The sequence below is a fragment of the Podarcis melisellensis genome, assembly GCF_964234715.1.
Source record: "Podarcis melisellensis genome assembly, chromosome: 12".
NCBI lineage: Eukaryota > Metazoa > Chordata > Lepidosauria > Squamata > Lacertidae > Podarcis > Podarcis melisellensis.
This window is the reverse complement of record NC_138544.1, coordinates 60,764,143-60,789,252: the sequence shown is the minus strand read 5'-3', so window position 1 is coordinate 60,789,252 and position 25,110 is coordinate 60,764,143. Positions and strand designations below refer to the sequence as shown.

The 25,110-nt window shown below is 53.2% G+C and overlaps 1 protein-coding gene across 1 annotated transcript in view; it reads left to right on the top strand.

Annotated features, from left to right (window-relative positions):
* Positions 1-13,259: 13,259 nt before the first annotated feature.
* Positions 13,260-25,110, top strand: part of KCNH2 (potassium voltage-gated channel subfamily H member 2) — a 78,869-nt gene continuing 67,018 nt past the window's right edge. Inside the window, exons 1-2 of the mRNA XM_081931522.1 lie at positions 13,260-13,463; positions 21,629-21,859. Coding sequence (XP_081787648.1) covers positions 13,388-13,463; positions 21,629-21,859 — 307 coding nt within the window. The 5' untranslated portion in view covers positions 13,260-13,387. The remainder of the gene's footprint in view (positions 13,464-21,628; positions 21,860-25,110) is intronic.

Here is a 25,110-nt window from a genome sequence, read left to right as displayed (position 1 = left end):
GCCACTGGGAGAGCAGGATGCTCACCAGATGGGACCCTGGTCTCATCCAGCAGGACTCCTCTGAGGTTCTTTGTGTGGACAAGGGGGATTTTGTTCACCTATGGTGCATGAAAGGGAGGGGAGGGGAGGTCTTGGGCCACAGTAACCACCCAAATTGGTGAAATGTACCACGGACTGCAAGAATATCAAACCTCTCCATTCTTTTTTTTTAAAAAAAATAATATTTATTAACAGTTTAAAGATTACAGAAAAAAGCAAAAGAATTAAACAAAACAATACAATACAAAAACAAAGACACTACATAACAATAACACTAACACATTGAATTAACATAACAAAACAACAACAGTTTAAAATACATCCAATAGTTTCAATATCTTATCTTTCATTCCCTTGTTTCCCCGACCTCCTCACACCTCCCTTTTTGTATTCCACTTCAATTAACTGTTTCAGCAATTCCTTTCCACCTTCCTCTGTTTTCTGTCCTGTAATTTTTCTTAACCTGTTCTAATCTTATTTTTTCCCTTTAATACATTAGTATCTATTTGTACTTAGTTCCTTATAACATTTCTACTAAAGCCATGTAACTTCATTCCAACATTTTTCTAACATTCATTAATTTTACAGTATTTCTGTAGATAGTCTTTAAACTTTTTCCAGTCTTCTTCCACCGACTCTTCTCCCTGGTCTCGGATTCTGCCAGTCATTTCCGCCAGTTCCATGTAGTCCATCAACTTCATCTGCCATTCTTTCTTAAGGAAATCAGCCCTGAGTGCTCACTGGAAGGACAGATCCTGAAGCTGAGGCTCCAATACTTTGGCCACCTCAGGAGAAGAGAAGACTCCCTGGAAAAGACCCTGATGTTGGGAAAGATGGAAGGCACAAGGAGAAGGGGATGACAGAGGACGAGATGGTGGGACAATGTTCTCGAGTTTGACCAAACTGCGGGAGGCAGTGGAAGACAGGAGGGCCTGGCATGCTCTGGTCCAGGGGGTCACAAAGAGTTGGACACGACTAAATAGCTAAACAACAACAACCAACATGATATTCTGCTAGATCCCTTCTTCTGTTTGATTAATTATGTAAAGAACTGGATTCTGACTAACCATCAAACTCATCCTGTGTGTCTAAATACTGGCTAAAAGCTGGAAAAACAATAAGAAGCCAAATAAAAGGAACTTTCTTTGTAGGCACAACTAAATATTATAAAACTGGCTGCTATGAGATAAAGAAAGATTTACCCAATAAACATTCGAACCTTGTAACATAACTTATGCAAAAATAGCTAACATTTTCGGGAGGAGGAAGAGACTCTGAGCCGTTTTAATTTTCCTCCCAGCTGAAGTATTGTTTTAATCTCTCCGTCTCTGTTTCACATTATTTTGGTTGCTTTCGGCGCCACTTGCAGTCCCTTTTTCTGGTAGTAAATTTAGCACAAAGCCACTTGTCTCCCTCTTTCAAAAGCCCCGTCTTCTCTTTCAAGAGATGGGCTCTGCGCAGTCCCCCTCCCGGCCACAGCTGGCCTCAATCCAGAGGAACATTTGGCCCCAGTCACGTCTAACCACGAGGCAAAGGCTTCCTGGGAGCAGGAGGCAAAGTCCTGGGCAACAAGGGGAGGCAGGCAGGAGAGATGTGGCACCTGCCAGGCAATCAGGGCAGCAAACGGACCCTCCTGGCTCTGAGAAGGGAGTGAGAAACATAGAATTGCTCCTTCTTCCTCGTGGAAGCCCTTGAGATATTTGAAGATGGCCCTCCTGTCTCTTCTCAGTCTTGTCTTCTGCAGGCTCCATGTCCCCGGCTCCCTCAACTGTTCCTCATAAGGCCTGAAGTGACAAGGAGGCAGCCTTCTGAGTTTAGCATGTAGAACTGGCACAGAGAAGAAGGTAGGAAGTAATTATGCAGAGGATGCAAAGCTATTTCTCTTCCTTTGATGGGGTTTCCAACTCATGTTAGGAGTTCCACGGTTGCTTATGCTTTTAATTAAAAGTGACCTTAGCATTTCAGCTGGCTGAAGATCCCTTCTTAAAGCTCCATGCATTTTGCAAGTTGAACCTTTGCATTCTGAAATAATAAAAACTACTCATCATTTATTGGTTGTGTTTCTACCATGCCTTTTCCTCCAAGAAGCTCAAGGTCACATACATGGTTCTCCCTCTTTCAATCCCCCCGACGGCCCTGTGAGGGAGGTTAGGCTGAGAGATGCAGTGACTGTCCAAGGTCACCCAGTGAGTTTCCCCACCTAGTGGGGATTTGAACCCTGGCGTCTCCCAGGTCTTAGTCCAACACTCTAACCACTACACCTTGCTTCCTGGGGAATCACTGCCAGCCCTCTGCACACACACACGTCCTTGCCTTTGACTTACCTGCCTTCATCTACTCACCTGAGCACAGAGACGGTTTTCCTGCCCCCACCTGCCTCTCAGACCCACAAAGCACACACCAGCCTCCCCCAGTTGGGGCCCATCACAGCCCCTACTTCTGCCCTGGGGGCCACCAGGCTCCTGACCCCACCCTGAAGATTCCCACCTGGCCAAACCCGCCCTTGACTGCAGAGACGGGAAACCTGAGAAGCACCTGGCTGCTCTTCTATTTGGGGTGGGGCCTGAGTTATGGGGTTTTAAAATCCCATTCCATTTATATGCTACCTGTTCCCGCCAAGGAACTCACGGCGGTTCCCATGCTTCTCTCCCCGCTCCCGCATTTATCCTCACAACAACCCTGAGAGGTAGGTCAGTGGCTGCCAATGGAGCGGGACTGGGAGTCTCTCCGTACGGAGAGGGCATCTCTACATCCGTGCTTCGGTCAGCCGAGCCCAGAGGAAAGGGACACCCCGACCCCCCAGCCCTCCGGGTCCCGAGAGGAGGCTTCGTGCCGGAGCTGGGACCCTTTCCGACGCCGGCGGGGCTCCAGACCCGGGCAGAAGGCGCCGCGCCCGGCCTCCGCCCCCCGCCATCCGGCTCGCCGGCCCGGCCGCCTTTCAGCACCTTGGAGAGAGGCGCGGGGCGGGATCCAGGCGCCACTTCGGCTCGCCGGCACCTGGGCGGAAGGCACTCTGCGCGTGCTCAGAGGCGCGCTCTCCGCAAGGCGCGCTCCAGAGTGGAGCCTTCCACGGGCGTCGACCCTTCTCGCCTCCTGATCCTGGGCGTCCCGGGCCTCCCTGCTTGAGGACCCCCGAGAGGCAGCTCCGAGCTCAGCAGAGCCCGTCGCCCGGGAGGCCGCCCTGCGCTGTTCCCGGCACCCGGCGGGGCTAATGGCTGCCAGGCGCCCTGGCCAAAGGCGCAGGCAAGAGGCAGCCCGACTGGGCCGTGAGAGCCACGCCGGGGCTGGTAGACAAAGCAGGCGAGGCGGGAGGGGGAGAGGGGCTTGAGGCGAAGGGAAGGGGTCGATCCCTGGGAGAGGCTGAGCCCCAGCTCCAGGGGGAAAGGGCCGGACTCACCTCAAACAGGACATTGCAGAGTTGGGGAAAGTTCAGAAACTCCATGGGGGGGGGAGCGGCTCCCCTATGAAGAAGCATTGCAGCCTTGGGACTTTTTAGGGGAGAAATAATAGAATCAGAGACCTAGAGAGCTGGAAGGGACCCCAAGGGTCATCTAGTCCAACCCCTGCAAAGCAGGAATCTCAGCTTAAGCACCCAAGAGGTGGCGTGAGAGACTTTATAGAATTGTGCCTAACATGAAGAAGTGGACAGAGAAGAGTATCTCTCCTCCTCCTGTAACTCGAGGACCTTCAATGAAACTGCATGTTGGAAGATTGAGGGTGGATAAAAGAAAGTCCTTCTTCAGGCAGTGCAGTTAAACTGTGGAACTCCCTCCCACAAGAGGCAAGGGTGGCCATCAACTTGGGTGGCTTTAAAAGAGGATTAGGCAAATTCATGGGCTATTGGCAGCTCCTAGCCAGGATGCCTGTGCTCTGTGCTCCACAGTCAGAGACAGCAATGCTTCTGAGTCCCAGCTGCTGGAACCTCAGGAGGGGAGAGGGCTCTTGAGCACAGATCCTGCTTGCTGGTTTCCCACAGGCTCCTGGCTGGCCACTGTCAGAACAGGATGCTGGACCTGATGTGTCACTGACTTGATCCAGCAGCCTCTTCTCATGTTTTTATATTCCTATGTTCCTCCATCCTAAATTTATGTATTTAAAACCTGTCTCTCTTGCATCGGTCTCTACAGCCACAGCAGACGCTGTAACCTCCCAACAGTTTGACTTCACCCCGAAGGTGCCCTCCTCCGTTGTCTCTGTTGTCTGCACATCCAGCTAGTCCACATGAGGTTTAGAGAGCTGCCTTAGCCTCCTCTTCCTGAGAGTGCAGCTTGTTCTGATTTGGTGGTGCTGCTTCTGCAAATGTTACAAGGCTTTGAAAGCCTAGAAAGGCAATGATAGAACCATAATGTAGTATCACAAGGATACAATCCAAGGAGGCCAGATAGCACCTTGGCTGGAGTCCTGGAAGACCTGCTCCCTGCCTTGCAGGCCCTTTCCTACCTGGCCTGCGAGGGCCCAGACTGAAGGACTGACTCCAGCTGCAAAGGCTGAGGCTGCTGAAGGGGGATTGCTTGGGCTGGGGGATTGCTTGGGGGGTTGTTGAGGGGGGGGGGTTGCTGCTGTTATTGATACCAATTTTGTTATATATTTATTATGATTTATGTTGAAATTGTTCAATTTGATTGTGCGCCTTTTGGAGGTTTTGTTTCTTGTTTACGACCACTTCTGTTATGCTTTGAATTGTGTGATTTCTTTCCTGTTGGCAGCTGTCTTGAGCGTGGTTTTTCCTATGGAAAGGCAGACTCCAAAGAGAAGGGTGTCTGTATGGTGCCTGCGTGTGATGAGGTGAAGAGCTTGGGGAAGCCACTGGCCTTGACCTGCTTTGGAGGTGGGTGCGAAAGCACGATGATGGCAGCTAAGAATAGAAACCCAAAGTAGCCCAGCAGCCCAGAAACCAAAAGCGCTGACCAGGTTCTCAGGAAACGGACGGCAACAGATTGTTTCTTGGAAAAGAGCAGCTTTGTGCTGCTGTTTGGATTGGGTGAAGGCTGAAAGGAGGACAGCAGGGTCCTCTAGGAAAGGTTGCTAGAGAGAGAGGGCAAAGAGGCAGAGCTGAGTCTCTTTGCAGAGCTTTCCCTTATCAGCAACTATCTCAGCCAGCAGAAGGCAGCTAGGGAGCCCAGGAGACACACAGAAGAGTCTCCACAGCATTGGACATTGTGCATCATGCAAGATTTCAAAGGAGACAGAAAATATCTAAGGGCAGGCAGGGCCGGAGAGTATGCCAGCTGAAAGTATTAAGGTAAATACCAGTATTATATAACCTGAATGAAAGGGAAAGCTGGATACAGAGAACTATGTATCAAAAGCAAATCCCCTATCAGGTGTATTTAAATCTGAGCTGTTTACGCAATGCTAGACCCCTATGGAAAGGGAGGACTTCAGGCGTGATAATATGGGGCCAGGAGCATTTTGCAACGCCTGGCTATCTAAATATTATGGAATCATAGAGCAAGGGTCATCAAATTCAACCTCCTGCAATGCAGGAATCTTTGCTAAAGCATCTTCGACAGATGCCCACCCAGCCTCTGCTTAAAGACCTCCAAGGAAGAGGAGACCACCACCTTCTGAGAGAGTTCATTCAAACAGCTCTGGCCATCAGAAAGTTCTTCCTAATGTTTAGTTGGAATCTCTTTTCTTTGTTTGGGGCTTCGCCTCTGGGGCAGCAGAAGACCAGCTGACTCCCTGTGCAAAGTGAATCCTCATTTGCAGGAGGTTTGGTTGGTGTGAACTTCTTCTGTCTTTTCCAGTCTCCCCCCTCCTCTGCCTTCCCCGCGTTCTGGATCAGCTGCACAAAGCCTCTCTCTCAGCCAAGCGTGTCAGTCAGCAAACTCCTTCCATTAGGGATTGCTGATCCATCCAGGCAGGTCAGCAAACTTCCCTTGATTGCTTTCCAGGAGAAAAGCTTGAAGGTGAGTCAGCATCTTCTCCCCCAGATGCTTCTCAGGAACCCAACAGCATCTAGGAAGGGTGCAAAGGAGGAGTGACGGCTGAGCTTGGGGAAGGCACCTGCCTTTCCAGACCCCAAATCCGAGGAGGAGACAGTGCTGGACCATGTGGACCACTAAGAACATGGGGTACAGACAGAGGAGAAGCAGGTCTCATGGCACTTAGAATCCTAGAATCCTAGAGTTGGAAGGGATCCCAAGGGTCATCTAGTCCAGCTCCCTGCATTGCAGGGATCTCAGCTGAAGCATCCATGACCAATGGCCGTCCAACCTCTGCTTAAAAACCTCCAAGGAAAGAGACTCCACTGCCTTCCGAGAGAATCAGTTCCATGGTTGAATGGCTCCTACTGTTGGAAAGTCCTTCCTGATGTTTAGTTGGCGTCTCCTTTCTTGTAACCTGAGTCCATTGGTTCAAGTCCTACTCTCTGGAGCAGACTAAGCATATCCAGCTCCTTCAACTGTTCCTCATAAGGCTTGCTTTCCAGACCCATGATCATCTTGGTCTCCTTCCTCTGCTCACATTCCAGATGGTCAGTATTCTTCTTAAATTGTGGTGCCCAGAACTGGACTCAGGACTCCAGGTGTGGTCTGACCAAGGCAGAAGAGAGTGGAACTATTATTTCCCTTGAGCTCCACATTGAGCAAACAATTCCTGCATTGCAGGGGGTTGGACTAGATGACCCTTCTTGTCCCTTCCAACTCTATGCTTCTATGACCCTGGGGAGTCCCTATCAGTGGCGATGAGGAGGCAGGACTGCAAAGTAGAGGAGGAGGCTTGAGAGCTGGGGTCTGAGGGTGGCTGGGCACAGGGGCAGCCACAATGCCCACTTCAAGAAGTGGCTGCAATGGCAGTGGGCACCCAGTAGCCCCCTGGAGGAAACCACTGGGTGGAACTGGAACCCTCCGTATCTCCTGCCCAGGAACATCCTTCTGGTCAGAGGAAGAACAACTTGGTTCTAACAGGCTTGCCTTATATGTTGTAGAATAACGGAGACGACGGGAGGTTGAATGCAGGTGAGCTGTGCAGGAGCACGCTGGCAAGGATGCTCCAAGCAAGCTGCCGACTAGCTCTGCCGAGGCTCCTTTTATTAGCAGAAGTTAACAATTGGGAACAGTAGTGAAACCACCCTGAACAGGACGTATTTCCATCTAAGCACATTTCCAGCGTTAGCAAATACACATGTCAGCAGGTGTTTCCCTGAAGTGTTTTCCCCTGATACTTGATTATGTCTGCGTCCCTGGTCATGCTCCTGCCAAGCGATATGTCTAGCAAACAATTTGTAAGAGGACAAATGGTCAGGGGGGAAACCTTGTTTCCTAGCCAAGAAGGCAAAAGGTCAGGGAAAGCAGGTGCAGCACTCCTGGAGAGCCAGTGTGGTGGTGTGGTTAAGAGCGGTAGTCTTGCAATCTGGGGAACTGGGTTCGCTTCCCTGCTCCTCCAGATGCAGCTGCTGGGTGACCTTGGGCCAGTCACACTTCTGTGAAGTCTCTCAGCCCCACTCACCTCACAGAGGAAGGGAAAGGAGAATGTGAGCCGCTTTGAGACTCCTGAAGGGGAGTGAAAGGCGGGATATCAGATCCAAACTCTTCTTCTTCTTCTTGACATACTGTTGCATGTCTGGTGCGAGGTTTGCCTTCGCAAAGTGGAGCGTTACCTCCACAACCTGTGTTTATCCAGGAGCAAATCAGCGATTCCTGCCTTGCAGGGGGTTGGACTAGATGACCCTTGGGGTCCCTTCCAGCGCTACAATTTTTCATTTTATGAAGTCCTGATGAATTAAGCAGAACTTGCTGCCAAGAGCATCTGCTCTGGTAAGTGATGTCCCTCCAGCAGAAGTGTTGGGGCTCTGATACAAGATATACATGCCATGGAAGGGCAGATCCTGTTCACAGCCCCAGTCGCCACACAGAAGCAGAGTGAGGGCCAAATCTTTTGCTGCTGTAGAAGTAACAGGCTGGGCGAGCAGCTTGGGATGAAGTTGGACACAGAAAGACAAGTGCCAGCATGTAGGCTTTTCTGATACAGATATTTAGAGATATAGAGAATCACTGTTGCTCTGACTAACACCAATGAACCAAAACAGAACACAACACAACCGACACCCATCAATCACAGCTCTCATCAGGGCTGTGAGCTGTTACCACGGCAACTGGCGCACTTGACCTGGCACCTGTGATTACCTCACCCAGGGGGTGATTGATGCTCATGAAGGAAATTAGCCCTTTCCAGTGTCCAGCTACTCCAACCAGCCTCTGTCCGGCCCTCTTCTAGCTCAGAATACCATTTCCATGGAGCAGGCCCGAGCGGCTTTGCAGGGAACCCCCTTGTTCTGAACCCCGACGCCTCCCAGAGACAGCTGGGCACACAGCAGCCACAAGAAAGGCTCTCTCCTGCTTTCACTCCCGTAGCAGACTGGTTGTGTGGCTCTGCCGTTCCCAGGGCAAACTAGGATTCTGCACACAGTTCTTGACTCTCATCTCAGATGTGTGTAGCCACACATACACACCCCGATGTGGGAGGGGAAATGAACTAAGCGACACCTTAGAGAGGAGCAGATTTATGGGGGCCCTGTGAGTTTACAGAAGCAAGGGCAGCATCTTATGAAATAGCTCTTGCCGAGATACATTCACGATGCCATAAATCCGGCCGTCTTTAAGGTACCTCAGGGCAATTACAGTTGCTGCAATGGACTCACATAGGTATTCCTCCAGAGTTCACCCCCATGGAAGGAAATGAACTCTTCACATGCACAGGGGAAGTCTATTATTTCAGGTGTTACGCCTGGCTGAAGACAAGCTCTGTATGAGAGATTAGTATTTTGGCTGATATGCATAATGGATTGGATTTTATGATGAAACATGTGTGTGCATAACTATCATCTCTCTCAATATCTATTCCTGCAACTCTTTTAGCTGTTTAAGATGTGGAGTGCTTCTATGTGTTGTTTGTCTGTTCGGGATGCCTCCTGGGAAATGACTCATATGAATCCCACCATCTCACAGGAGCTGCCCCTGGTAAAACCTGAGGTTCTGTTGATTGCAACGTCCCTCTTTGTATTAGAGGAAATGCAGCCAGGCTTGCAGGTGGCCAAGGCAAGAGCCAGTCCCTGCTGGCAGCCCTGGCTGAAAAGGAGGCCGAGGGCAGGGCGGGGAAAGTGAATCCACCTGAATTCAGACAAGGCTAAAAGAGAGGAGAGGAGAGGAGAGGGCAGGGCTGGCTGTCGATGGCTCCACTGTCAGAGGCAAAATGCCTTTGGAAAATACCAATTGCTGCAAATTACAGGAGGGGAGAGTTGCTCTTGTGCTCGGATTCTGTTTGTTGGCATCTGGTTGGCCCCTGCGAGAAGAGGATGCTGGACCAGATGGGCCTGGGCCTGATCCAGCAGCCAGGCTCTTCTTACACTCAGGAAGGAAGGTCAACTGAGACTGGCTGGATAATCTGCTTGTGTTTCACTCCTGTGATTGGCTCTGATTACAAACATGAACTCTGGATTTTTTTTTCACCTAATACATTTTATTACCTTTATAGATAAAGAGTACAAATAAACACAAATCGATAAAATCATACTGTATGTGCAGATTCTCCGAATCTCAAGAAATCCCCCCATCCCATCCATGGAGTCTTATTTCTGAACACTGGATTTCTGGCTGCAGCCAAAGCCTTGAGGTGATGGAGCGAGCTCCCTGGTCAGCTACTGGTTCCCAGTGGCCACCAGATAAGCTCAGTCCTAGGGAGGTGGGAGAGTCACCCAGGGAGGCTGCCTGCCTGCTGCTCCGCTGTTGTTTCCACTGCTGGGCTGCATTTGCAGTTCTCGTTCTGATTCCAGGCTGCCCGCTGCTGATGTTTGGAGCTGCTGCTGGGCTCCAGGGCAAGGCCAGGAGGGGCAGAAGTCCTGGCAGGTGAGCAGGACCTTGGAGCGCCCCCCCAGGCCCCCCTCACCGGGACTCCCTGCTGTGGCGAAGGCAGCATCCTCCTGTTTTCTCCCTTCCTCTCTCCTCTGGCTTGTTTGTTGTGAGCACGTCTGACATTTTGCCCTGGGTGGCTCTCAGGGGACCCGACGCTCCTTCCAAGTCCTAAAATACCACCAGCCTCTGCGCCCTTTGAGGTGGAGCAGAGGGACAGAGGGAGGCTTGGAGAGAGAAGCTGGGAGCCCCTGGGCCCAGACTTCAGAGGGGAAGAAGGAGGAGGAGGGAGCCCAGAACCCGACAGGTTCCAGGTGCTTCCCTGGATGGGAGCCAAGAGGAGACCTGGCGGCAGAGAAAGGTGGGAGAGGGATGCAAGCAGGTGTCTCTTCCACCCACCCAGATAGGGGCAAGAAAGGGGGGGCAGGAAGGAACGCTGCTCCTTCAGCCTCTGCAGGATCCACAATTCAGAGAACGTAGAGTGGATTCAATATCGCAAAGGGACAGTTTAGACTTAATGCCTATGAACGGAGGACATGCAAAGGTACATACAGTATTCATTTATGGCAAAGTCAGGCCATCATTTGAGTCAATCTGCATCAGTGGAGATGCATTCAGAAGCAGGAAGCCCAAGGTGTTGGTGCCCAGACGATGCCCTGGGCAGAGTGGCAGGCTGGCACCCCCAGAGAAGACCAGAGATGGTGGCCCCAGAGGAGGCGGGGGGAGCCTTCCAGGTCATCCAGAACTACAACTCCCATCATCCCTGGCAACTGGCCATGTTGCTGGGCTGCTGGGATTTATAGTTCAGTCACTGAGATAATGCTGATAATGTTGTTATACAAATCTATGATGAAACCGCATTTGAATATTGTGTATAATCCTTGTTCACTCACCTAAAACAGGACATTGACATTAGAAAAGGTCAAGAAAAGGAGAACCAAAATGATCAAGGGTGTTGAGCGACTCCCCTGTGAAAAAAGGTAGCAGCGTTGGGGACTTTTCAGCTTAGAGGAAGGGGAGGAAGAAGAGACAGGATGGAGGTGGATAAAATCAGGCAACGCTCCCAGAAAGTGGCTGGAGAAACTTTTTTCTCCCTCTTTCATGAGACTGGAACTTCCAGTGATGCTTCCCTCCACAGGAAGCAGAGACATCACCTTGCCAACAAAGATCCGTATAGTTAAAGCTCTGGTTTTCCCAGTAGTGATGTATGGAAGTGAGAGCTGGACCATAAAGAAGGCTGATGGCCGAAGAATTGATGCTTTTGAATTCTGGTGCTGGAGGAGACTCTTGAGAGTCCCATGGACTGCAAGAAGATCAAACCGATCCATTCTTAAGGAAATCAGCCCTGAGTGCTCACTGGAAGGACAGATCCTGAAGCTGAGACTCCAAGACTTTGGCCACCTCATGAGAAGAGAAGACTCCCTGGAAAAGACCCTGATGTTGGGAAAGATGGAGGGCACAAGGAGAAGGGGACAACAGAGGACGAGGTGGTTGGACAGCATTCTCGAAGCTACCAGCATGAGTTTGACCAAACTGCAGGAGGCAGTGGAAGACAGGAGGGCCTGGCGTGCTCTGGTCCAGGGGGTCACAAAGGGGCGGGCACGACTAAAGGACTCAACAACAACAAAAGAGGATTAGACAAATGAAAGGAGCAGGAGAAGACTGTCAGTGGCTGCTAGCTATGCTCTGCCTCAACAGTAGGGGGCAGCAAAGCTTCTGAGTCCCAGTCGAAGAAACCCCAGGAGGCGAGTTCGGATCCTGAGGTGGGTCTTCCTTTAGGGTGTCTGGCTGGGCCCCGTGAGGACAGGATGCTGGACTAGTTGGACCCCTTTGGCCCGATCCAGTCCCCCCCTCGATCAAAAGCTCCTCACACTCTGCTCTGTGGGGCTCATTTTCTTAGCTAAAATGGGAGTGCTTTTTCCTACAATAAATATGTCTGCGGGCTGGTTTATACAGTGTGTTTGGGGGCGGGGATTCTTTTTCCTTTCTCCTCCTGTGATGAGGCTGCATTTTAATTGTTTTCATGTTGTCTTTTACTCTTGTTTAAGTTGTACTCATTCAACTCGTTTTTATTATTGGTTGTTAGTCGCCCTGAGCCCGGCCTTGGCTGGGGAGGGCGGGGTATAAATAAAAAAAATTATTATTATTTGTTGATTCAAAGTTGTCAATCAGTTGAAGGAACCTCTTGGTTGATGCAACGGTGATTAGCTGTGACTTCCTGCCCGGCAAGCGGTTGGACTAGATGACCCCTGGGGTCCCTTCACTGCAGCCCTGAAGGGAGCGCCCTTCCGAATGATGGAGGCTACCAAGTGGGGCGTGAATTCCCCCCGCCCCAAACACACCAACTGGCGAGGAGCAGAGAGCTGACCCCGAGCCCCGACGAGCCTCCCCCGACCTTGGCCTTCCAGCTCCGGGGGGCCGCTTCCTCGACTTGCTTCGGAGCCCGGACAGCGCCTCGTGGGGAGCCCGCCTCTCTCCCTGGCACCGGCGCTCGGGCTGGGACTCGGTCGGGGGACCCCCACCCAGGACTCAGGTTGGAGGGCGCCCCCTCCCAAGCCCAGAAGCGCCCCCTTGAAGAGGGGTCTCCGGGGGAGCGGCACTCCCGGGACGCGCCGTCCGCTCCCCGCCGATCTCTGCGCCCTGGCCCGCCTGGCCGCGTCTCGCCGCTCCCAATAGGTTCCGGGGCTGCGCGCCCGCAGGAGCTGCTCCCGCGCAGCCCCGCTTCCCCCTCTCCCCCGCCGCCTCTCTCTCTCCACCCTCCCCGGTCCGTCCGTCGCGGCGCTGGGCGCCTCCATTGGCTGCGCGGCGCGCTCTGGCTCCGCCTCGGCCGGGCTCTCCCTCCGCCGCCGCCGCCGCGCATCTCTCGCCCGGCCTCGCCGCCGACACCGCCGCGCTCGGAGCCTCGCCTGCGCGGACCAGAAGGCGGAGACGCGCCCCCGGGCGAAGCAGCAAGCCGGCCCGAGAGACCAGCGGGCGCCCGCCGCCTCCCCCCTCGCCTGCCGTCCCTCCTCCGGTCCCTCCCGCCGCTGCCTTCGCCTTTGCCTAAATAAGGGCGCTCCTGCTGCTGCCTCCGCCGGAGCCAAGCCGGGCCCGTCCCGTCCAGCAGGAGAGGCGCGCGGGGCGCCGGGCCGGACGGCGGGGCTCCCGGGCCAGCCGCTGTCGGGGCGCCCCATGGGGCTGGGCGCCGCCCGGAGACGCCCCCTGCCCGCCGCCTAAGCCCCGACACCTGCGGGAGAGCAGCGCCCGGCCGCGCCGACGCCGCCCCGGAGCCGGACTGCGCGTCGTCTGCGCGGAAGGGCCCACTTGGCCCCAGCGCGCCCCTTCGAGCCCCGGGCGCGGCTTGGGGGCAGCAGAGGCCGGGGAGCACCCTCCCTCCCCTCCCCGCCGGGCGGCTGGCGGCTTGACGGGCCCCAGCGCTGGGCCGCCCCTCGCACTCCGCGGACGGCCCCGGCTGCGCGTGGGGCGGGGGAGGCCGGGCACCCCCATGGGCTGACAGCATGCCTGTCCGGCGCGGGCACGTGGCCCCCCAGAACACCTTCCTCGACACCATCATCCGCAAGTTCGAGGGGCAGAGTAAGTAGGGGTGGAGGGGGTCTTGTCCCGGAGCGGAGCTGGGGGCTGCTCGGTTGGGGGTGGGGGTGAAGAGGGGCCGGGGGGTGGTCAAGGGGGAGGTCAGTGCTCTGACATTATGGGGGTCATGTGGGGAGCTCCAGGCAGGTCTGTGGCGGCCCTGTGTGTCGGGTGCTCTGGAGTCAGAAGTGGGTCGTACATTTGTTTCTTGTTGCATTTATTTATTTTGCATGTCTGTCCCACTGTCCCCCCCCCCCGTTCTCCTCACACCAACCCCGCGAGGTGGGTCAGGCTGACAGGCTGGGGCTGGTGGGAGGGGGCTGGTGGTGTGCAACCCTGTGAAGGCGTGCTTGCAGGTGCGGGCTGGGCCCCGCTCCCTTGTGCTCCCAAACTGCCCAGGGAATGGGGGCCTTGGGACTGGGGGTGTCCACCTGCCCTGGGGACGTGGGCAGCTCCATGTTTGCAGCAGGACGCTTGCCAGCTGGGTGACTGGGTTCCTGTGCTTGGCCACCTGGACTGGCGAGGGCCTGGCTGCCCCTCTTGGAGTGGGGCCTGCCTGCCTTGCAGACGCTCCTGGGCTCAGGCCTAGTGGTCTGCTCTCCTTCCCGGGACTCCCTCCCTTCTGGGGGGTGGGTCATGTCCCTGGGCCCCAGGGCAGGAGGAGGAGGAGGCAGCTTTCCACCGTGGGGTCCCTCTTCCTCCTTGCTGGGGGACCCACCAAGAGCGCATCCTACTGGGGAGCAAGTGCTGGCCTCCAGAGCGCCACTGCAGGCACCCAGATTTCCATCTCTGGCCATGGGGATTTTGCACAGCAGCAGCGTGGAGCATATGGCGGAGTGTGGGCGTTTGTGTAGTGTTCGGGTGCCTGGATGCCTCATGGTGTTTGTGTATCTGGAAAGGGGTTGTGCGCACGTGCAGGCGCACACACGCAGTTGTGCGGTGTTGATAACCTGGTGTGTGTCTTTGTGTCTGCTGGTGGGGAGTCGCTGGGCTGATGCCAAGGGAGTGGAAGGGGGCCACTGAGCGGCCAAACCCTTTCCCCGCCTTCCCTCTGCTGGCTATCTTAAGGAGGACAGAGCTTGGGGGGGGGGGAACCGGTAAAAGATGGAGGTGATCCTGTGACCTCTCAGAATGCGCTGTCTGTCTGTGTGTGGCTATTCTCATGGTGTTCTGAAACCTTGAGCCGTCTGGCTTGTGAAGAATCACCAACACTTTCTGGTCCTCCCCAGAGTTAAGGCAACTCGGAACATTTCAGGGTGAAGAAAACTATGTGAGACTCGCCTCTCCTTTTGCGCCCATCACCCTGAGCTGAGCAGGGCGAAAGAGACCAGTGGCCTGGGCTAGAGGGGCGGCATTGGGGGTAGGCTCAGAGGTGCTTTTTTCCTTGGGGGAGGAAGAAGAAGAAAGCAAGTCCATTGTGCAAGCAAAACCCCTTGCACTGACGGAGTTGGATCCTACCCGCCCATCCACATTTTGCTCGGTGCTTGTTTTTCTGTTTGTGCCCAACAATAAAATAGCATCTAGATCTGCCATTCCCTTAAGAAATGAGAGTCTCCTCCTGGGCCTGGGAGGGTCTTCCTCCCCTCCCCCCACCTGTGCCCAGGGCAGGACTTCCCCACATCTCAGTCCTCCTGGCTGCCTGCTCTTTGCAAACCTCCAGAGGAGGTTCTTTGGCTTCCCTGGACAGCCTTGCTTCCCTCCCTCTCCCCTGGTAATTTAACCCCGCTGCCTCTTGGCTCTCCGTGTGGCATCTCTGCAAAGACTGCTGCAGTCTGTTTTCTTTCTTGGGGGCCAGCTGCCACCGCTGTTGCCGCCCTCCTCCTCGTCCTCCTCCTTCCAAGCGGTGGTGGCAGCAGCGGAGGGCGGCCTGCTCTCCTCCGCTTAGGCCTCAGCTGCCTTTCAAGGCCAAGGCAGACAAATTGGAGAGGATTCAGGGAGGGAGAGATAAGGCGCTGGAAAGCACGTTGCGTGAGGGAGGTTAAACAGTTGGGGCACTGGGGCTGCTTGGCCTGATAACCATCTCCGAATACTTTGGGTTGTGGAAAAGCTGGATAAACATCGCAGTGTGGAAGGCAAAAGCTGGCCTGGGACATCAAAGGGGGGATTTTGAGATTTGCAGGCGGGGGAGGCAGATTAACTTGGCTGCACTGAATGAAAATGGCAAAGGGCAGATGGAAATTAAAGCTAGCAAATTTTGGGGTTCAAGGGTTGTGGCTACTCCCTTCCCCAAGTCAGGCTGGAGGCCACGGGGTCTCAGGCATACAGCCTGTTTTCAGCCCTAGAGCATGTGAAGAAGAGGGATCTCTTGAACATTTGCAGAGTATTTTTCCGCAAGGAGCTTGCCCCTCTTTCTTGCAAAACCCTGGCCTGGAGTGGAATGTCGTCCCAGCTGGAGCTGCTAAGCAGCCTGGGCTTTGGCTGAGCTCTGAGGCTTGATCCCTGGGTTCTGCGGGGAGAGAGACAGGGCCACAGCCAGCTTGCACAGGATCTAGAACCGAGCCACCAGGGCCACCTGGATCCTTTCGGAAGGGCTCAGCCTCGCAGCAGAAGGAGATGCTCAGGAAGCCTGTCTCTCCTGCCCAGTGGGCTCTGCTGGGTGGCAGATGGTCTGGGAGAGCCAGAATCGTGCTTCAGCTTGGAGGCTGTGGCAAATTTCCCACACCTGTTTCTCTGCAGACAAGATGGCTATGATTCTGGCCTGCCTCCGCTCTCTCCAGGGCAGCCACCTGCGCCTGGAGCGCTGCCCGTCCCGGCTGCCAGTTGGGAGAGGCGGCTCCTTTGCTGGCGGAGCTGGGCTTGTTAATGCCCCATTTAGGGAGGGCTGGCTGCCAGGTGGCCTGCGATCTGTGGTCACTTGGCCTGCAGTCAAGCAGGCTAACCTGGAGCAGAGATGGATTTGCAGCTGGCCGGCTACCACCTGGCCCCTTTCGTCATTACTCAAGAATATAACATGAGCTGCAAGAGTCTGGCTTCTTTGCAACGGTATATTTGAATTATGCAAACTGGATTTCCTGCACTAACTTACTAACTTGGGGCCAGAAGCTTTGGTGTACCAGAGTGGGCTTCCCCTGGAACAAAGATGCCGGGAGGCTGCCCCCAGGGAGGAGGAAGAGAAGGAGACAAACCCTTGGAGAAACAAGACACAAAAAAGCAGGACAGTCAGGAGCCATGCTGTATCTCTGCAGCTACAAAAACACCCTCCACACCCTCACCTCGGACACTGTTTCTCAGCCAGAGGAGCAAACACACTGGTTGCAGACTTCAGAATGTACAGAGGCAGCAGTGGAAGGGACAGGGTACAGAACAATTCCTGCTGCTCCCCAGAGAAGGAAGAGATGTGTAGTGGTGATAGGTGACTATTTACTGAGGGGGACAGAGGCAGCAGCAGCGTGCAGAGGAATGACTCGTGGTTTCAGTTGTCTCTACACGAATGCACAGAGTATAGGAAACAAGCAAGACGAACTGGAGCTTTTAGTATAGGATGGCACATATGACCTGTTAGGCATTACTGAAACCTGGTGGGATGAGACTCATGACTGGGATGTAGAAACTGAGGGGTGTGACCTGTGCAAAATGAATCGACCAAACAGGAAGGGGGGAGTAGCAGCATTATATGTAAAGGGTGTGCACATTTGTGAAGAAATCCATGACCTGGGGCATGGAAAGCAGAATGAGAGTATATGGGTAAAAACTGTAGGAGAGAGAAGCAACAGTGACCTTACTGTGGGGGTCTCCTATAGACCGCCAAGCCAGACTGAAGACTTGGATGACGCCTTCCAAGAGCAGATTAGCACACATTCGAAAAGGAGATATATAGTCGTCGTGGGAGACTTCAACTTCTCTGATATCTGTTGGAACTCAAACTCTGCCAAGAATGTAAGGTCTGACAAATTCCTCCATTGCCTCGCTGACAGTTTCATTTCCCAGAAGGTGGAAGAAGTAACAAGGGGATCATCTGTCCAACAGGGAGGAACTAATAAATGAAGTGGAAGGACAGGGAAACTTGGGAGGAAGTGATCATGTCCTCCTGGGTTTCAGGATACAGACGAAAAAAATGTTTGATCAAGTGGTGAGTCCTCTGCAGAAGATGGGTGACAGAAGACAGAATTATTCAACTCCTACTTTGCCTCTATCTTCACCCAAAAGGAAACCAATGCCCAACCTGGTGATAACAGAATAAACAATGCAAGAAGGCAATTGCAACCCAAGATAGGAAAAGAGGTGGCAAGGGAACAACTAGCTACTTGAAATGAATTCATATCTCCACGGCCTGATGAGTCAAGGGCACTAAAGGAGCTTGCGGGTGTAATCTCAGAGCCTTTGTCTATTATCTCTGAGAATTACTGGAGAACAGGTGAGGTCCCTACAGACTGGAGGCAGGCAAATGGGAGCGGGGAGCCCTGGTAAGCACTGGCCAGTGAGCTTGACATTGATACCAGGAAAGATCCTAGAACAGACAATTCAACAGTCAGTCTGTGAGCACTTAGAAAAGGATGCTGTGGTTTCTAAGACCCAGCATGGGCTTCTCAAAAATAAGTCATTACAGACAAACCTCGTTTTTTAATGGAGTTACAAGCTTGGTGGACCAGGGGAATGCTGTGGACATACGTAGTGTATCTTGATTTCAGTAAGGCTTTTGTCAAAGTCTCCCATGATATTCTCATGAGGAAGCTGGTAAAATGTGAGTTGACTGAAGTACGGTGGATTTGTAGCAGGTTGACTGATTGAACCCAAAAAGGACTCATGAATGGTTCTTTGTCATCCTGGGAAAAAGTGACAAGTGGGGTGCAGCAGGGTTCTGTCCTGGGCAAGTGGTTGTTTAACATTTTTGTAAACAACTTGGATGAAGGAATTGAGGGGATGCTCAACAAATTTGCAGACGACACCAAACTGGTAGGAGTAGGTAATGCTGCAGAAGACAGAATCAGAATTCAAAATGACCTTAACAGATTGGAGAAATGAATTTCAATAGGGACAAATGTAAGGTTCTGTCTTTAGGCAGGAAGAACCACATGCAAAAATATAAGATGGGGGAAACCTGGCTTACTGACAATACATGTGAAAGTCCCCAGTGCCATGGGCATAGCAGGGGGGGGAGAGATAGCTGCCCCCCCAGATCTAGTAAAACAATAGAAATACTTAATTAACTGACCAATCGCGTCGTTCTGTTCCCCCCCTAATGAAAATCCTGGCCAAGCCCATGCAAATGCTTTGCCCCTTCTTCATAAGGGAGTCCCCCCCCCCCGGTCATTTCAGTGGCCTTTGAAACTTTTCCAACTCTACAAACATCCTTCTGGAGGTGAGGCCACCAGAACCGTCCACAGTATTTCAAATGTGGTTGCACCGTAGATTTTTTATAAGGGCATTATGATAGTGGCTGTTATATTTTCTATTTATTTACTAACATTCCCTAGCATGGAGTTTGCCCTTCTTGTGGCTGCCACATGATGGGTCCCTTTAAAAGGTGACAATGACCTTCCTCTGCCTGGAGGGATCATTTTGGGAGAGATCTGGGCTGGATTTCTTTTGGGATTGTTTTGCTGGTTTTGCTGTTTGTGAGTTTGCTTGTGTCCGTGAGAATAGCTCTTAATTTGTGCAGGTGAGATTGGGGGCGTCAGGAAGCAGGTGGGAGCAAATGGAGGGGGTCCCTTTTGTGGATGACTGCCAGTGATCTAAGAGCTGCCACATGGCAGGTGAAGCAAGCTTGTCTTCTGTTCCAAGGGGAGGACCCGAAAGAGCGGATTCGAGTTGCAAGAAAGGAGATTCCAATTAAACGTTAATTTAAGGTGGCGGAGTCTGTTGGAGGTTTTTAAGAGGAGGTTGGATCCGTAAGGAATGCTTTAGCTGCAACTCCTGCAGGGGGTGGGACTAGATGGCACCTTGGGAAGAGGGCACACAGTTGTGCCAATGGGGGAGGAGCAGCCTTGGCAGCATGTGAAGAGGAGGCTGCAGTCTGCGGAAGGGACGACTTCCATTTCAGATAATAGCGGGCGCCTTAGGAGAAGGCGTCCTCGTGTGTGCAAAGAATACGGAGCATCGCTTGGCACAGATTAGTCATCCCTGAACTCATTTTTAATTGGCCTTTTCTTGAGTCAGGCAGCCTGGGTCATCAGCCTGCCAGCTAAGCGGATCTGGAGTGCTTGTATGTGCAGTGGGCCAAACACAGGAGATGAGAGCCAGGGTGAGAGCCAGGGAGTGCAGCATAGGACCTGGGAGACCAGGGTTCCAATCCCCTGCTCCCCTGTGGCCTTGGGTCCCTGCCCGCCAGCCTGACCTACCTTGCAGGGCTGTTGTTGTGGAGAGTAGAAGAGAAGAGGGAGAACCACGAGCACAACCCTGAGCTCCTTGGAGAAAAAAGGGAGGGGGTGTAAATAATAATAATAAATTTTATTTATACCCCGCCCTCCCCAGTCAAGACCGGGCTCAGGGCAGCTAACACCAAATATAAAACAAATTGATTGAAATTCAACTTAAAAACAAGATTAAAATACATTAAAACATTAAAATGCAGCCTTATTTCAGCAGAAAAACGTGTTTGGGGATAAATGTAATAAACACATAAATAGCTTGTCGAGTGTGATTTGAAATAAGAGGCTCTACTTCTCTGTTTGGACCTTGAGTGTGAGTGGCGCCCAGTGTACCCCCCTTGCCCCCCCCCCGGCTACGCTGCTGCTGGGAGTTGCTGTGTAGACCGTGGCTGAGCCAAGTGGGCCCAGGAGGGCTCTGGTGGAGGGGGGGTGGCTTCCTGGGAGTGCTTCATGCCCTCCCCCCCCCCCCCGGAGTCTGTTCCTCCTCTCCTTGTTGGCTTAGCAGGAGGGTCCTTCCTTCCCTCCCTCTGAAGCATTAGCTGCAGCAAAATGGGAAGCCCCATTCTGAAATGGTTAGGGGGCTGTTCCAACTCTGCCATTAGAGATGATGGTCTCAAGGTCTGGGGCGCTTCATTTGGGAAAAGGCGGTCCTTGAGGTCTTGCGGTCCTGAGCCACTTAAGGCTTTATAGCTCAAAATTGAATTGGGCCCAGGCAGGATCAGTGCAATTGGTGCTGTTGGGCCAAGATCGGTGTAATATGTTCAAGCTGTCTTGTCCCAACAAGCAACCTGGCCGCTGAATTCTGCACCAGCTGAAGTTCCTGGACCGCCTTCAAAGGCAGCCCCACATATAATGTGTTGCAGTATTCTAACCTAGAAGTTACCAGAGTATAGACAACGGTAGGATGGATGGCGGCTAACAGATTGGGGTTGAATCCTGACAAGACAGAAGTACTGTTTTGGGGGGACAGGGGGTGGGCGGGGGTGGGGGACTCCCTGGTCCCGAATGGGGCAACTGTGCCCCTGAAGGACCAGGTACCCAGCCTGGGAGTCATTTTGGACTCATGGAGGCACAGGTCAATTCTGTGTCCAGGGTGGCTGTCTGCCAGCTCCACCTGGTCCGCAGGATGAGACCCTCCCTGCCTGCAGACTGTCTGGCCAGAGTGGTGCATGCTCTGGTTATCTCTCGCTTAGACTACTGCAATGTGCTTTGTGTGGGGCTACCTTTGAAGGTGACCTGGAAACTACAACTAATCCAGAATGCGGCAGCTAGACTGGTGCCTGGGAGCAGCCACTGGGACCACATAACACCTGTCTTGAAAGACCTACATTGGCTCCCAGTACGTTTCCGAGCACAACTCAAAGCGTTGGTGTTGAATTTTAAAGACCTAAACATCCTTGGTCCAGTATATCTGAAGGAGCGTCTCCACCCCCATCGTTCTGCCCGGACACTGAGGTCCAGCTCCAAGGGCCTTCTGGTGGTTCCCTCCCTGCAAGAAGCCAAGTTACAGGGAACCAGGCAGAGGGTCTTCTCGGTGGTGGCACCCGGCCTGTGGAACTCCCTCCCACTAGATGTCAAAGAGAACAACAACTACCAGACTTTTAGAAGACATCTGAAGGCAGCCCTGTTTAGGGAAGCTTTTAATGTTTGATGTGTTACTATATTTTAATATATTTTTGGAAGCAGCCCAGAGTGGCTGAGGAAACCCAGCCAGATAGGCGGGGTATAAATAAATAAATTATTATTATTATTATTATTATTATTATTATTAATAATAATAATTCATCCGTCGCTGTCCAGAGAGGGGCGCAGCTGGGCCACCAGCCAAAGCTGATTCCTTTTCTCTCCCCCCCCCTGCAGGCCGCAAGTTCATCATCGCCAACGCCCGGGTGGAGAACTGCGCCATAATCTACTGCAACGATGGCTTCTGCGACCTTTGCGGCTACACTCGCGCCGAGGTCATGCAGAAGCCCTGCACCTGCGACTTCCTCTATGGGCCGCGCACGCAGAAGACCTCGGTGGCGCAGATTGCGCAGGCCCTCCTGGGCTCCGAAGAGCGCAAGGTGGAGATCTGCTTCTACCGGAAAGACGGTAGGGTCCCTGCTTGGGGGGGGAGAAGGGTGAATCTGTTCCCCTCCGCTGCCACCTGTGCCTCCTTAACGTGCCCACTTCCTCTTGTCAAGGAACATTAGATTCTGCATTAATGTTTCCCCAGCGCAGAGGAGCCTCGCTTTGCAGCCCTGATGAATTATGCAGAAGGACGCTGTGTTTGCTGATTTCTGCATAATGTATCCTGCCTTGGAAGCCGCGCCTGGGGCCACGTGGGCTGCATGGGGGCCACACAGGCTCCTTCTCTTGACCACAGGGCAGTCCTGCCCCGTCACTCTGATTTCAGAGATTCTCCCAAGTGCTTTGCAGCCTTGAAGTCCTCTTTGCAAAAGAAGCAAGCTGCAGATCTGGAGAGGCTAATGTTGTGCAGCAGATGCGAATCCTCTGCTTGTTTGGCATCACGGCAGGTGCATTGAGGGTCCTTGGCTTGGTATATTTCGCAGCCTGTTCCTGACCACGTTTTAGGTGTGTGTGTGAAGTCTGTATGCAGTGAACTCGCAACTTATGTGCATCAACATGTGAGATTTTGGCTGGAAAAAGTAAGGGGGGCAGCATTCAGGGGCTCGGTCTGCAATCCCCCCTGCCATTGCGCTCACCTTGGGGGAGCATTCCAAGGGGCAGGGAGAGTGTGTTTTGAATACACGTGATTTTGGCTTTACACACAACCCCCGGAACATAAGCTCTGCACAAGTTGAGAGTTGGCCGTACATAAAAGCGTTTGTTTTTTCTGCCACTTGCCCTCCTCTGACTTGGCTAAAATAAAAAAAGGGGCATTTTGAAAGGGTGGGGGCGATGGTGTTGCCTTTGGGACTTTGACACTCTTGCCCACCCCTCCTGCCCTGGGCCCTTTTCGTTCAGATTTTTGTTGATTTATTATTTATTAATTAAATGTGTATACTGCCCCATATCTGTAGATCTCAGGGCAATGTGACAGTATTAAGAAAGCACAATGCATAATAAAAAGAAAAGCTAAGGCTAGCCACTGAGTTTGGGGGGGGGAGACGGGAGAGACGCTGCCTCTCGACTTCTTGGGCCATTTGTGTGCAGGGAGGCTGGTGGGGCTGCAGAGAGGATCTCGGGGCACCAGCAAAGCCTCAGCACCTTTCCAGAGTCTGCCCTCTGAGGAGTGACGGGGAAAACAACCAGAGTCTCTGTTGCCCCGTAAATGTGCAAAGGCGTTTGCTCGGCAGAGATAGGAGATACAAAATTCCTGGGACTTGGCATGCGACCAGAACTCATCAAGGAGGGAGGCCCTGTCCCTGGTGCCCTGGCGGTCTCCTTCCCAGCTAGGAAAAAATATTTCAAATTCTTCTGTGTCGGCATTTGGGGCAGCTCAGAGCTCAGGCTCCTCATGCCTGGCTTCCTGGGCGGACTGTGGGGAGGCCGGCTGGGAAGGGCCCCTTCTTGCCCGCCTGCCAGGGACCTCGGAGGGGGTGCTCTTCCCTCCCAGGTGGGCCAAGCGTCTGGCTTGGGACGTCCTGGGGGAATTTGGCATTTGGGAAGCGGAACGGCCTGTTCAGCCTCCGCTCCTGTGGGAGGCTCAGAACATCTAGAAAGCAGAATAAATCACGGAGGAAGCCCAATGGCCTGGGATCTTTGTCCGGGTTAATACCAGCCGTGGTGGTAAATGGGTTTTCTCCACGTCAGACACCCAAATGACGCCTGTAGTCAGGGAGTCGCTTGCAAGAGAGAGCAGTCGGCTTTGGAGATAATAATAATAGGGGAATCGCCTGCAGGATCAGGCCAACGGCCCATCCAGTTCAGCGTATTGTGCTCAGTGGCCAAGCTAAAGTTCTTAGGGGTGCAAAATTCCAGCGCCCAGGGCTGCCTCACAACAGCTGTGCCCGCCCATCAATGGGGAAACCCAGCCTGGAAAAGGGATCCCTCGTGTCAAAGCTCCCCCCCCCATCCTCTGGCTTAATGGAAGGGCTTGTTGAATGTTTTGGCAGTCCCCGTGGAGACGCCAGGGGCATCCGCAGCCCCCGCCCAGGCGTCCACAGCCCTCCCAGGAAGCAGGCGGCCGCGAGGTTTATGTCTATTTGTGCCTGGGGGGACGGGGGCATCCATCACAGGCAAGCAGGCTCTTGAGTGGAGAGGCCTGGAGGCGGGGGGGGGGGACATCGCTTGGGTAGATCCTGGCCCTCAGCTGGCAGACGGGCAGCAAACCGACTGGCTCCTGGAAACTGCCTTGGCAGGGGTCTCATCCAGAGCAGGTGCTTATGCACCAGAGACGGCTGCCTGTTCTGCCATTGACGCTGCTTGGTGGTGGCTCTCTAGGGTTTCAGCGGGGCTGGGGGGCTCTTTCCCACCTCCCCTGGAGATGGGAGCCTGAAGGTGCTCTGGCCCTTGGGTGCTGGTGGCCCTGCTGCCCTGAGGAGGGAGTTGCCCACAGGAGGGAAGTGGTTTCCCATAATGAGCATCTGGATGGCCATCAGGAGAGCAGGATCTTGGACTCGATGGGCCACTGGTCTGATCCAGCAGCCAGGCTCTTCGGATGCTCTTATGGAGCCTCCAAGCCCAGAGGCAGTCTATCTGTGTCCCTAGGTTGCTTGGGGGCATTTGGCTGCCGCAAGAACAGGAGGCTGGACTAGATGGGCTCCCTTGGGCTGCATCCTGAGTACCAGTTGCTGGAAGCCACTGGAGGGGAGAGCTGCTCTCGTGTTCAGGTCCTCCTTGTGGTTTCCCACATGTGTCTGGCAGTTAGAAGCTCAGGTGTATAAGCCAGGTGCCAAGGGACTCCTTAAAGCAGGGTTACAGTCGCCAAAATGGAATGTCTACTTGCCATTTTGGGGCAAGATGGCTCTGAAGTCTTACTTTTCAACCAATGGGCTGGCTGTGATGGATTATCCATTAAACATCTGGCTAGATCAGAGGACCACCTTGAGCTCGGTTAAGAACTTTGAGAACTTAAAGAAGAAAGGTCCCTTTATCCCAGGACAGTCCACATCTATATCGGCCTATTCCGACCGTTTTCTGAATGGTGACCATTCATAGCGTAGGGATATTCTTCACAACTGTGAGCAGGGTGGAAGCAAGGACAACAATTAACTATAACATTCTTCACTGCTCCTGCTGCACAGAAAAAACATTTTGGTTCCTGAAATTCAATCGGATTGTGCAGTTAAAATATAATGGATAGAATTCTACAGGATGTGGTCTTAGTGAGTGAAAACAGTCCAGATACAAGGGTCCTCAGGTGGCAAAGATGTCTGGCCCCATCCTGGCACCCGGGC